Source organism: Palaemon carinicauda, chromosome 39 (assembly GCF_036898095.1).
Source record: "Palaemon carinicauda isolate YSFRI2023 chromosome 39, ASM3689809v2, whole genome shotgun sequence".
In the NCBI taxonomy this organism is placed as follows: domain Eukaryota; kingdom Metazoa; phylum Arthropoda; class Malacostraca; order Decapoda; family Palaemonidae; genus Palaemon; species Palaemon carinicauda.
The window spans coordinates 48,401,842-48,416,291 of record NC_090763.1 but is presented as its reverse complement, the minus strand read 5'-3'; the positions used below and the strand labels follow the sequence as shown (position 1 = coordinate 48,416,291).

General features: G+C 41.3%; 2 protein-coding genes across 3 annotated transcripts in view; both read right to left on the bottom strand.

Annotated features, from left to right (window-relative positions):
• MED14 (mediator complex subunit 14) overlaps window positions 1-10,942 on the bottom strand; it is a 66,654-nt gene extending 55,712 nt beyond the window's left edge. The window contains exons 1-4 of the mRNA XM_068362892.1: window positions 10,690-10,942; window positions 6,123-6,295; window positions 543-675; window positions 169-310 (exon numbers count right to left, since the gene is read on the bottom strand). Coding sequence (XP_068218993.1) covers window positions 169-310; window positions 543-675; window positions 6,123-6,286 — 439 coding nt within the window. The 5' untranslated portion in view covers window positions 6,287-6,295; window positions 10,690-10,942. The remainder of the gene's footprint in view (window positions 1-168; window positions 311-542; window positions 676-6,122; window positions 6,296-10,689) is intronic.
• Window positions 10,943-14,378: 3,436 nt separating this feature from the next.
• Window positions 14,379-14,450, bottom strand: part of LOC137631173 (uncharacterized) — a 64,366-nt gene continuing 64,294 nt past the window's right edge. For both annotated transcript variants that reach the window (XM_068362890.1, XM_068362891.1), the window contains one exon: window positions 14,379-14,450. This exon is cut by the window's right edge and continues 390 nt beyond it. The gene's annotated coding sequence lies outside the window, so the exon portion shown is untranslated.

Below are 14,450 nucleotides of genomic sequence, written 5' to 3'. Positions count from 1 at the left end.
ATCCTACACTAAGTATTCCTAAAGAAAGCTTTCTATTGTTTCAATCATAACTTCATATTTTTCATTTTAAAGACAACTCAAGCCAGAGTAAATCAGTAACGCACATCACTATCTTAACTGTCATGGGGAATAAAAGCCTAACCAAATAAGAAAGAAATCATCTCTCACCTGTTGTAAGAACTTCCACAGCAGCAGGAATATGGAAGTGAGGCAAGCGTGCTCGTACAAGGTCTCCTTTAGTTATGTGATACAATTTGTCGGCTGTGTCAGTGAAGAGATTGTTTTGCTTTTCCAGTAATGCCATAATGTGCTGCAAAATAAATGCATCAAATGAACTACTCAAGCGAATGCAATGTTTCATACAAGACATGAAAATGGAACAGCAAAAACCTTCAAGATTATAAAACACACTTAAAAAGAATGGACATTTATAAATTTTCTGGTTATTTTATTATTTTGATATCTCATATTCTTCTATTTATCCAATTTAGAAGTACTGTACTTGCTGCCCAATAATAAAAATACAAAAATGAAATACCAACATTGCACTTATCCACTTTTGAAGCACTTGCTGCCCACTTAACAAGAGCTAATAAGCGAACATAAAGCTGCCTGGTCCTCTGGGCATACTGAACAATATCCACTTTCTTCTCAACATCACTCTTTCTTGGTAAACTGAAATAAAAAAAAATTCAAAATGGTACTGATAAACAACAATGGAGATTTTCAACTGGTTCTGATGTGAATGTTTCTGGCTATTAAAATTACAAATATATTACATAAATATGACAAATTTGGAAATAATTTGTATTTTTCCTAACTAAACAAACCTAAAGATCTCTAAAGTGGAGATATATTTTGGTGATAGCTGAAACTACTTGCCGTTAAGCTTTCCACTACCTGGGGGAGCGGGGGTAGTCCAACCACCCCGCTCCCACCCACACCAGTAACAGACCGTCACTTTGCAAGTGCAGCAGGACTTCCGGGGGAAAGTGATGGCGGGGCCAGTATGTGTAAAGAGCTCTAGTAACAGACCGTCACTTTGCAAGTGCAGCAGGACTTCCGGGGGAAAGTGATGGCGGGGCCAGTATGTGTAAAGAGCTCTGGTAACAGACCGTCACTTTCCAAGTGCAGCAGGACTTCCGGGGGAAAGTGATGGCGGGGCCAGTATGTGTAAAGAGCTCTAGTAACAGACCGTCACTTTGCAAGTGCACCAGGACTTCCGGGGGAAAGTGATGGCGGGGCCAGTATGTGTAAAGAGCTCTAGTAACAGACCGTCACTTTGCAAGTGCAGCAGGACTTCCGGGGGAAAGTGATGGCGGGGCCAGTATGTGTAAAGAGCTCTAGTAACAGACCGTCACTTTGCAAGTGCAGCAGGACTTCCGGGGGAAAGTGATGGCGGGGCCAGTATGTGTAAAGAGCTCTAGTAACAGACCGTCACTTTGCAAGTGCAGCAGGACTTCCGGGGGAAAGTGATGGCGGGGCCAGTATGTGTAAAGAGCTCTAGTAACAGACCGTCACTTTGCAAGTGCAGCAGGACTTCCGGGGGAAAGTGATGGCGGGGCCAGTATGTGTAAAGAGCTCTAGGTTTGTATGTTAGGAAAAATACAAATTACAGTAGTCCCAAATTTGTCATTTGTTCCGGCAATATATACAAACCCTTAAGCTCTTTACATAGAGGACTCACTCCATGGTGGGTGAAACTCCAAAAACCTACTGGCTGGGTACTGACCCGGGTGTTATTCTGTGCTTCAAGTGAGCTGCTCAAAAGGCTCCTTGACACCTCGTTAACTGTTGAGAGTTAGCGGCCTGGCCGATTCGTGCAAGGTGTTAGAATTTAGCAATGTCACTTGATCAGGTAAGCTTAAAACTGGAGCTAAACTCTGCACTTAATCTATACATTGCCCGACTCCACCTCACTTGGAGTTCAGGGACATAACAAATATATACACATACTGTATATCAGGTTACACAAGGGACAATATGACTCATCTGCAGTTACAGGAGGTCAACTTGCAGAGTACTTCGGCTGCTGAAACCCCGAAAGGGGGTAATGGAATATGACAAATTCGGAGATAATTTGCATTTTTCGTAACGATACAAACCTTTAGCTATTTATTCGGGGTATTACTTTTGGCGAAGCTGAAAGTACGAGATATTAAAATTTAGCAAGGGCTAATTACCCATTCCCCTAGCTAGCGAGGGTGGAGGGGGGAGGTAGCTTGCTACCGCTCCCACTCACACACCGGTGATTTAGCTCACTTTGGTTGGAGGTAGGACTTCAAGGGGGATACGGCTGGCGGATAAGTCTGAATAAATAGCTAAAGGTTTGAATCGTTAGGAAATATACAAATTATCTACGAATTTGTCAATTGTTCCGTAACTGGAATAAACACCTACGCTATTTATTAGGGGTAACTCATCCATTAGGAGGGTGGACATCCATGCCAGTCTGGCTTTTTGGCTAACCGGGGGCTCCCTGCACCTCGCTAAACCTTGCTACGCAAGCTGTGTATTGAGATATTTAGTAATGTGACTGTCCACGGTATGGGAACACAACAGTATTAGCTTAATACTAGGTACACAAGGAATCATGGTTTACCTGCAGTGGTTTGAGGTCAGCTTGAGCAGAGCACCCAGGATGCTGCTTTACCCAAGGAAGGGGAGGATGAAGAAAAGAATAAGAGCTAGTAAAGCCTTTTCATTCACGCAGACTAAAACCAGATAACAGTGCCCTAAACCTTCTGCTACTTGTCCAATAAGGAGCCTGAGTTATTAAACCAGCTGTTGTGCAGCCACCACAGGGCTGATAGAGAAAGTATCTAGCCTCCTGTGGGTCACGTCTTGCAGGTAGTCGGCTGTGAATGTATTCTAACGTTTCCATATCCCAGCCTGTAGAACCTGTGTCACTGAGAAATTTATCTTGAAGGCCAGGGACGTAGCTACGCCCCTAACATCATGAGCTCTGGGGCGACGTGAAGGAGGGTCCGGATTCAGGGCATGGTCTATGACCTTCCGAATCCAAGAAGAGATGGTGTTCTTGGTGACCCTGCTCTTGTTCCTCCCTCTGCTGACAAAAAGTGCTGGCACATGGGGAAGGGTTGCGGCTGTTCTCTTGAGATACAGCCTCAAACTCCTCACTGGGCAGAGTAAAAGATGATAGTGCTGGCACATGGGGAAGGGTTGCAGCTGTTCTCTTGAGATACAGCCTCAAACTCCTCACTGGGCAGAGTAAAAGATGATAGTGCTGGCACATGGGGAAGGGTTGCAGCTGTTCTCTTGAGATACAGCCTCAAACTCCTCACTGGACAGAGTAAGAGATGATAAAGGTCATCTGTTACAGAGCGGAGACTCGAAATAAGAAGAGAGTCAAATCAGGGACCTGCCACTCCCTGATTCTGAGTCTTGGCAACAAATTTAGGGACGAAGTCAAATGTTACCTCTCCCCATTCCCTTGAATGGGTGAGGTCATATGAGAGACCATGAAGTTCACTGACTCACTTGGCCAAAGCCAAAACTAGTAGGAACACCTTCTTCCAAGTGAGGTGGGGATCTGTTGCCTGGCGTAATGGTTCATAGGGAGATCTCCTTAGAGACCTGAGACCTTGAACCACATTCCATGGGGGAGGTCTCACTTCAGACTGAGGACAGGTAAGTTCGTAACTTCGTATGAGAAAAAAAAGTTCTAGCGATGAGGAAATATCCATTCCGTTCAGTCTAAGGGTGACACTTAAGGATAAGCAATAGCCTTTAACCGGCGAGACTGAAAGGTGTATTTCCTCAAGAAAATACACAAGGAACTCCGCTATTGCTGGAATAGTGGCATCAAGAGGAGAGATAGCCCTTCCACGACACCAATCACATAAGACTTTCCACTGTGCCTGGTAGACTGCAGCTGATGATTTCCACAGGTATTCAGACATCCTGCACGCAACTTGTTGCTAAAATCCTCTCTGAGTGAGGAGATGCTGGATAGTCTCTAGACGTGAAGTTGGCGAGCTGGGGTGTGCTAATGCACAGAACACTGGTGCGCAGACGAGTGCAGGTGGACGCGGGTGCACGCGTGAGCGCTGAGGTACGCTACTCTAGCTATGGCAAGGAGGGTTCACAAACTCTCTATGGGTACTAAGGTGAGGATCTCGCAGAACCTCGCCTCGGGCAAACCTGCCATGGATACTACGGCAAGGCGAGAATTCCCTCGCCTCTTCTCTTAGTACTCCTAACCCCCAAAAATGGGGAGATGAGTAGCCTTATGTCATTCCTTTGGAAGGAAACGAAAAAGGCTGTACTGGATTTGAAGATCAGCTGTTTCTCCCTCGTTAGAGTTACAAACCATGAGGCGCAGGTCCCGAAGAGCTTGGCCTCACAAGGCACTAAGAGCTCTGTTGTGGCCAAAGGCACCATGTGGCAATAACCCCAAAGAGTTAAGGCCTATGAGATTCGTCGATGGGGGAGGAGGCGGCAGCAAGTGGCCGGCAGTCTTAACCATCTGCGGCAATTATTCCAGAGGGAAAATACGAGACTTGTTCCGTACCCTGAGGGTATGGCAGCGATGAGTAGGATTTGATAAGCAATCACCTAACTCAATCTTCTACAAAATCAGAAGAGCATGGACTAATCTAAGTTCTGCAACGAGTCTAATACCTTTCGGTGGGACCCTTGTGGAGGAGACCACTCAGGAGAAAATCTTTCTTCTCATAAGCGAGAAGATCAATCAACACCTCTTCCTCACGATGGCCCATCGCCTCGCATACGAGGGAACTGCCACTCAGAAGGGAGTGTTGGAGATTTCTCCTCTCGCAAGAGAAAAGAGACCAACTACTCCTTCCTATGGCGCATTGCCTCGCAGACAAGCAAGCTGCTGCTCAGAAGGGAGTGCTGGAGAAGATCTCTCCTCTCGCAAAAGAGAATCGATCAACTCCTTCCAATGGCATATTGCCTCGCGGACGAGGGAGCTGCCGCTTAGAAGGATGTGTTAGAGAATATCTCTCCTTTTGCCAAAGAGAGGATCGATCAACTCCTTCCTATGGCGTGTCACCTCGCGGACGAGGAAGCTGCAGCTCAGAAGGATGAGTTGTAGAAGATCTCTCCTCTCGCAAGAGAGAATTGATCAACTGCTCCTTCTATGGCGCATCGCCTCGTGGACGAGGGAGCTGCCGCTCAGAAGGATGTGTTGGAGAAGATCTCTCCTTTTGCCAAAGAAAGAATCGATCAACTCCTACCTATGGGGCATCACCTCGCGGACGAGGGAGCTGCCGCTCAGAAGGGAGTGTTAGAGAAGATCTCTCCTCTCGCAAAAGAGAGGATCAATCAACTCCTTCCTATGGCACATTACCTCGCGGACGAGGGAGCTGCCGCTCGGATGGGGTATTGCATCGTTCTTCCTTGGATGGTCTGACTACGCAACACTTGGAGGTGAATCTCCCAGTCGTACAGGTTGCATCTCCTCCCTTCAAGTGAACCTGGCTAGAAGAACAGCACCCTGTACAACCTCCGGAAGGACGCCGAAACTCATTCCGAGACCTTGCAGTCCTGTGACAAGTCACTCCGAGGAGTTCCTGTCAGCCACTGCTCATGCTCGCCCGCCGAAGCAGAGCGAACGTTAGGTGAGCAGCAAAGGTAGAGGCCTAAGGCCTCTTGCTACCTTCCTTGCCCGGGAAACCCACATAAGGAAGAGAGGTCAAAAGGAAATTTAAAACCCATTAGGCCAGTTGCTTTTAGCTGAAACCAGGTAAAATAGGGTTGACGGGAGAGAAAGACTACTGTAAGTCTTTACTCTACCGAACCTAAAAAAAAAGTGGGGGTTAGTCGCTAGTGCTGGTGTTAGCAGGAGAGTTAACCTACCCCGCTCCCCCCTCCGCTAACAAGCGGTGGGCAGTTACACGCTGAAAAAAGTTTATCAGCTGGTTTCAGCTTCGCCGAAATAATACTCCTCAGTAAAGAGCGGAAGGTTTGTATTTCACACAGGAACAAAATAACATTCATATTGCTTTCAAACAAATTTAAAGATCAATGTTTTTCCATAATTGGAATAAATTATAAAATAAAATTAGCAAACTGAATTTTAAAGACAAAACCTAATAACCTTAGATAATCAAATAATGTATTAGTATTGTACTTACATTTCAGCCAAGTTTAACAAATCTGAATAAGTCCTCTGGTTGATATACTGTATCAATACACCTAATGATATTGTTCCCATCTGTCCACCCATTGTTCCAACAGCTTCCATTGGTCCACCTCCACTCCCACTCTCCAATGGGGTTGGTGTTGGTGTTGGCACCATTGTGATAGGCTACAAAACAGAGATAATTACAATCAGAAAAAATTACAATTCGTAGTTGAATTCATTCAAAATTTTATGAAATTGTATATCAAAATTGCACATTCTGGAAAATAATATTGTATTTTTCCTAACCATATAAACCTGAGTCATTTAAATAGGATAGACATCAACGAAGATGAAGTATTCGGCAGTTAAACTTTTATAACAAGGTGGAAACAGGTGGCCAGTAGTTACCGACCAGGAGCAGGAAAGCCCCGCGCTCCCTCCTTGCTCACTAAGCTGACGATTTGATTGCGGATGGGACTTCTAGGGAGGTTGGTGATGGTGGGAAAATAACAAAATCGTATCAAATTTGTAATTTTCATAACGATACTAACCTTTAGCTATTTATTAGGGGATATTACTTTTAGCGAAGCTGAAAGGACGAGCCATTAAAATTTTAGCGAGGGTTAACTACCCATTCCACTAGTTAGCGGGGGGTAGGGAGAGGGGTAGCTTGTTACCGCCCCCACTCACACACCGGTGATTTTGCTCACTTTACTTGGAGGTAGGACTTCAAGGGGGATAGGGCTAGCAGGTAAGTTTGTTCCGTAACTGGAATACAAACCTACGCTATTTATTAGGGGTGACTCCCCCATTAGGAGGGTGGACGTCCATGCCAAACTGGCTTTTGGATTTACCCGGGGGCTCCTTATTTTGAATAGGCCAAAGTTTGGGTGGATGGATGGTGTGAAGAAAGCTCTGGGTGATAGGAGGATAGATGTGAGAGAGGCAAGAGAGCGTGCTAGAAATAGGAATGAATGGCGAACGATTGTGACGCAGTTCCGGTAGGCCCTGCTGCAGTTCCGGTAGGCCCCGCTGCTTCCTCCGGTGCCTTAGATGACCGCGGAGGTAGCAGCAGTAGGGGATTCAGCATTATGAAGCTTCATCTGTGGTGGATAATGTGGGAGGTTGGGCTGTGGCAACCTAGCAGTACCAGCTGAACTCGGCTGAGTCCCTGGTTAGGCTGGAGGAACGTAGAGAGTAGAGGTCCCCCTTTTTTTTTTGTTTCATTGTTGATGTCGGCTACCCCCCAAAATTGGGGGAAGTGCCTTTGGTATATGTATGTTGCACCAAAAATAAGGAGTCCCTGCACCTAGCTAAACATTGCTACGTAAGGTCTGTGACCTACGCAAGCTGTTTGTCGAGATGTTTAGAAGTGCGACCGTCCACGTAAAAGTTATTCCGAGTCTTTGTAGGAAAAAACTGTTGTAACTAGAACTTCCCTAATACCACCTCGCCAGGGTTTGGGGACACAACAGTATTACCTTAATACAAGGAACACAAGGAAGCACAGTTTACCTGCAGTGGTTTGAGGTCAGCTTATGCAGAGAACCCAAGATGCTGCTTTTCCCGAGAAAGGGGAGGATGAAGAAAAGAATAACAGCCAGTCAAACCTTACTATTCATGCACACTAGAACCGGGTAACATTTCCCTCAACCTTCTGCTACTTGTCCAATAAGGAGCTTGAGGTATTATACTAGCTATTGTGCAGCCACCACAGGGGTGATAGAGAACGTATCGACCCTCCTGTGACTCACGTCTTGCAAGTAGTGGGCTGTGAACGTATTCTGACGTTTCCACACCCCAGCCTGTAGGACCTGCGTCACAGAGAAGTTTCTCTTGAATGCTAGAGACGTAGCTACGCCCCTGACATCGTTGGCTCTGGGGGCGACATGGAGGAGGGGGGTTCGGATTTATTTGTGATTTACTTTTAGTTTGTGACCTGGGAAGGGGGTCCGGCTAGCAGTTATGACCTGGGAAGGGGGTCTGGGGGGCTTTCCCCCAGCAAGGGGTTGTGACCTCAGAAAGGGGGTCTCTAGGGATTTTAACCAGGGAATTACTAGGTTAGGTTCTGAACCCTTTTACAAATCTCACAATTGTCAAATCATCACGGGTAAATATATAATACTTTAATTTCTAGCCAAATATATGAACCATATATTTTTCCTACTCGTTATCTTGCGTTCTATGCATTTCTGACCTTGATTATTGGGGAAAACCACCCGTTCATGAGTTTTTGGACCCCCTTATATAAAGACAATTATGGGAGACACCCGTGGGAAACCAGGGTTTTTTTGGGTGGGGAAATGTCATAAACGAGTGATTTACAGCAGTGATAATGGTCAGAAATGCAAAATAAGGACTAGATAACCAGTTGGAAAAATATATGGTTCATGTAAGTGGCTGAAAACAGGCCAAACATGATTATCTAACACTTTTGAAATTTGTAAACGGGTACAGAACCTAACAAAATCCTTACAGTATGATAAAGTAAATCACAAATAATCATTTTTTTTTATCTTTGTCTTTGTAATTTTTACAGAAGCTTTGCAGTAGAGAATGTGTTGGTCTTCCTAAAAATCAAGTCAGAATCGGACCTTTGAGGTATTAGTTCTCAGTTATTTTTCAATTTACGTGAGTTACAATACCTATAGGCCTACACTGAATGGAGAGCATTTCCATCATAATCCATTGCCGACATAAATGAAATCACACTGAATTTCGAAATAGATTGATTTACTTCATGCAAGTTCCCTCCTGGTGACGTCTTTGGGTGATGGTAGTGAATTTGAAACTGAACGGGAGGGTGGGAAAAAATGACTGTGGTAGAACAACAATCGGGAACTTATGAAGAAGTACTGTACTTATAAGCTGTTAATTGGTTTAAAAAAGCACCTGACAGATACGTCATTGTAAATGCACAGAAACCACGCATGCGCAATAAGTCCCCTTCAGTCTCTCAGATGTAAACAATGGACTTAAGAGTGAAAAATATAATTCACATTTTAATCGACCGATACGCAAGTTATTATGCCCCAACTCTTATTAAACATATAGAGAAAAATACCAAACTAGCCAGCACTCGTCCATTTCTTATAGTGAATTCCAGTTTCTTTAGTAATTAAAGTAGCATACATTTACCTAATCTCCTTTTGGCGCATTTACAGCCGCTTACATCATCATACATACATATACCAAGGCACTTGCCCCAATTTGGGGGGGTAGCCGACATCAACAAATGAAACAAAACAAAAAACAGGGGACCTCTACTCTCTATGTTCCTCCCAGCCTAACAAGGGACTCAACCGAGTTCAGCTGGTACTGCTAGGGTGCCACAGCCCACCCTCCCACATTATCCACCACAGATGAAGCTTCATAATGCTGAATCCCCTACTGCTACTACCTCCGCGGTCATCTAAGGCATCGGAGGAAGCAGCATATATTTTTCAAACTGGTTCTCTTGTGCTTATTTAGCATTTCTGACCAATATCATTATTGCAAATCATTCGTTTATGACTTTTCCCCACAGAAAAAACTTTGGTTTCCACTGGGGTCCCCCATAATTGTCCTTATATAAGGGGGTCCAAAAACTCATGAACGGGTGGTTTGCCCCGATAATCATGGTCAGAAATGCATAAAATCACTAAATAGCAAATAGGAAAAATATATAGTTCATGTATTTCGCTAGATATTAAATTATCGTAAATTTACCGAAATTAAGAAAATTTAGAAGCAATAGCACAGAAGTAAGGAAATTAGAATTGCCAACCAAAGAAGTTTCCCAATATATTATACAGACTATGGATATTAGTAATACAAAGTATATAAACTGTGTTGTCAGTATTATTATAGTTAGGGTCAGGGCAACATTTTCTAATATTAAAATGTTTTCCCATTGAGAAACTGACGTTTCCTTAAAAAATAACCTTTATTTTCATCGCAATTAATTAGTTGGTGAGATACTGTATACTTTTATCATTTTCTCTGTATAGGACAATGAACTTTGTGTACACTTCTGCATTTCACAGCTACACATCTATGGTAGTAGTCTGCCTAAATTTCTGGGGTGTGTGTATGACAGCGGCCACCTGTATGTATTATGTCAAACTTGTAATACGGCAGTGTAAGGGGGGCCACAGGGGGGTGTTGGCCCCCCATTAGGTAAGAGGCGAGGACACGGCTTGTAGGTTAGGTTAGGGGGTAAAGTTTACGTTAGTTGAGGTCCATTTTTAATGAACGCGTGAGGAACTGGCCGCTGATATACAAAGGCTCCGAAGTCACTGCGGACAATGAACTTTGTGTACACTTCTGCATTTTACAATTACACATCTTTGCTAGTAGTCTGCCTAAACTCAGTGTTGTGAAGAGAGCAACGAGGAGCCTTTCTATACATAATTTTTTTTTTCATTAGGAAAGCTTTTCCCGTCCTAAACTATAATAATACCGAACCTACCGGGCTACCAGTCAGTTGGATCTAAACTATCAAATGCTGTCCTCACTTGACGTCTGGTATAAGCTAGCAAATAAATATGGTAAATAAATAGTTTAATTCTACCATAAAATTGATGATAGGTACTTACAGGTTACGTTATTAGAGGATTAATCGGGAAAATTCTGCTACGCTACGGTAGGCTTCGAAAGCCTCAGCCGAGTCTAAGACTTTCAAAGCCGATTTTCGAGAACTAAAAGCCGATCAATCCATCTTCACTTTCATTACACACATTGAAATCTGCCAATAATAGTCCTCCATAAAGTTTACTGTGATTAGAGTCAACGAACTTGGATAAATTCGAGAACGAGAGCTTCTCGAGTCGGTAATTGGTAAACAACTTCTTCGTTCAGGTTCAAGTGACTCAGGGTTGCCAGATTATTTCGACTGGATTATCATACATAAACCTTAAAATTATCGTTTTTTAAACCAAAATTATCGTACACAGTTTCAATATAATTATTAGGGTGTTACATGATTGACTTATTTCAAAAGATTTTAGTATAATTGTTTAATTAAACACACACACATACATTGTATGTACCTTAGGTATGTATCGTACATCGTACCGGACCCAAAATAACCGTACATGTACGATAATTATCGTACGAATGGCAACCCTGACTCAGGGTTGCCAGATTATTTCGACTGAATTATCGTACATGAGCCTTAAAATTGTCGTTTTTTCAACCAAAATGATCGTACACACTTTGAACAAGATTATTAAGGAGTAACATATATAGCTCATTTCAAGGTATTTTAGTATAATTGCTTACTCAAACATACACACCTACATTGTATATACCCAAGGTATGTATCGTACATCGTACCGGACCCAAAATAATCGTACACGTACGATAATTATCGTACGAATGGCAACCCTGTTTAAGTGACATCAGATCAGATTTACGTTGAGGCTTCGCCTTTGCAACGGCACCTCTGTGTCTTTTAGTTTTGTGTGTTCCTTATTTTCACTAGTTTTTCTCTTTTCATCCACATTTTTTGTAGTACACTTTTCGTATTTTTAATATTTTCTTCACAAAAAAAGGATTTTTCCAACTATTTATGCACTATCTTCGTATGGTTGTTGGACCTCAATTGCTTTTATTCTTATATCACTATACTGTGGATAATATAACATGAAGTGGTTAGCATCTTCTTTTACATCACAGAATACACAGTTTATATTTCTATCTTGGTGTCTGTTTTCTTTATATTCAAGCCCAATGTGTTTGTCCTTGCACTAAATAATAACATTGACGTAAATGTGTTGTCATATACTTCAAGTTTGCAGGTCGAGGTTGATGGTAAAGTCTAAGCCAAGTACGTGTGTGGTGAAGTTTTATTTGAAAAAAAAATATTTTCTTTTAGTTAATGTTGCCTTTCTATCCACATATAAGGATTTCGTTTTAGCACGATCTTCTCTGGATGAATATTTTGCCACGTTTTTAGCTCGTTTTTTACAATTTACTTTACTTACTTAGACTTTAAGGGCTATTTTCCTGGTCCTATCACTCAGGAAAACCATATACTTTACGAGACCTAGCCGTATATATTTGTAGGTATTCAGAGTATCACACAGCTAATTATGCATTACGTTTTTATTGTCAAATTATCATTATCGAAGCACTTAGATAATAATAAAGTATCCGGTTTCTTCTTGAAAGCTTTAATACCTTCAGTATTTCGGGTGTCAAGTGGGAGCTTCTTGCAGCTTATAGCCTTCGCACATTTGAAAGCTCTACTGTAGAGTCTACACTAAAATCTTGGCCCAAATAATTTGAAAACATCTGTAACTATTCTCGTGTTTACACGATTCTTTGGTTATTGTACAGTAGGCCTACACTTTGTACATATTTTATACTCTATTCTAGCTATAATTTACAGCCAGTGTAATTCAACTGGCATAAGAGTAATCCTTTTTCAAGGTGGGACACCTTTTACCAGTCTTGCTACTCTTTTTATTGTTTTACAATTTACTAAGTTCCACGAAGGGTAGATGGTAGTAGATAGAATTGCAATAGACATTTCTAGTGAAAACACAGTTTATCACAAGATCTCTCCTTGTGTATTCTGTATTTAAGACATTTTTCTTTATATAATATTTATAGCAAAACAAACATACAAAATAAATAAGGTCTATACATAGCATATACATTGATATTTACTATGTATTCTTTTTGGACTTCCGACTTGAGGTAGCTGAAACTCAAAATTTTCAACCTTATTTTACAAAATATTCAAAATTAGCAATGATAATTATTATGATGAAAATAATTATGGTAATAAGAAATATATAAAAATCACATCACATTCGTTTCTCACTCCCAAAAGGAAAGAAAAGTGATATTACTGAGGGGAAAGTCTGTTATTGATAAAAATTTGAATGGTAGGCCTATCTAGGAATAAGAAAATCTTCTCAGGCTACTTAATTCCACTTCTGTGATTGGTTTGTCTATGACGTCATTCAATCTCATATCTTATGAATAGATTCAACTAGCTTGAGTTTCGAGTTTTATTTCTTTTGCACAATAAATAAAAATTCCCTTATAAGATGTTTTTATGATATATTCTATCAGAGGAATACAATCATGTTACCAAATCATTAGTTTAAAGAAAAATACGTTTTCGGAGCATCATACCGAGAAGGATGAACATTTTGTCTAAATGATTGATTAATTCTGTTTGCTGGTTTGGATGAAGTATTGAGTAATATGTGGCTAATATAATATTGGATATTCAAATAGATACTATTATTATATCGAGCTTAAATAAGGAATGACGTGTATGACTGTAATTCGTATTTTGTTACAGTTCATGTATAATGTAATTATTCGAAGAATTAACAGAATGTTTTGGGTCACCAGGGGGACCAGATTTTGAAAATTGAAATAGGGGACACCTAAATTGGAGAGGTAGTTGAACAATATAGAAAAACAACTTACGTGAAGTTATGCACACCCTGACATAAGTCAAAGTCCTTCTCAGCTGGGTCCAGATTGTCCAATGACTTTTATTTTTTGTTTTGTTTTAAAGTGCGTTCTTTGTAGATTTTGTGACAACCATCTGTTAAATACACGTTTCAAAGTATTGAAATATTGCAATCAAGCCTGTTTAGCAGCTTTAGAGGATATAACTAAAGTGACTTGCCAGCAGCTTTAGAGGATATAACTAAAGTGACTTGCCATAATATATTGAATGAATTAGACTATAAAATATATATGGAAACCTTTCCATAATCCTTTTAAGATTATTTTTCTCATTGTTTTTGGTATGTCACGTTTCATTTGTCATATTTTGTACTGGATCCAATTGCTCACAGGAGATGGCGTTTTGTTTGAGCATGTGATGAACTCAAAATAGGACTAGTTTTTTTTATATGTATTAAAAATACGAGAAAAACCATCCCGAATATGGTTGATACGGGGCAAATGTCATAAATATGGGACCAAGGTCTATAGACCTTGTATGGGACAGTCCCGTCAAATACTGGGAAGTCTGGGTCCAAGTCAATCGGTGTAGTACTTACTTGCGAGGAGGCTGCCCGTTTGAAATAATTGAATCGATGGAAATTCAGAAAGTGCAAACTACAGAAGGTGCAAATTGATTTTTGCTGAGCCACAAGAATCTTATTGATAGTTTATTTATTATTTATGTTTAATTTTTTTATTTATTTGACGGGACTGTCGAGAGAGATCCATTGGTAGACACACAATCATGAGAAGAACCTGTAACAAAAAAATCTATCTCAAGGATGGACAATAAATGAAAGAACGAGGGTAAGCAAAGCTTCAGCGAACAGTATATTTAATTCTGTTTTACAAAAATATATAAAAATATAAATCTTAGTCG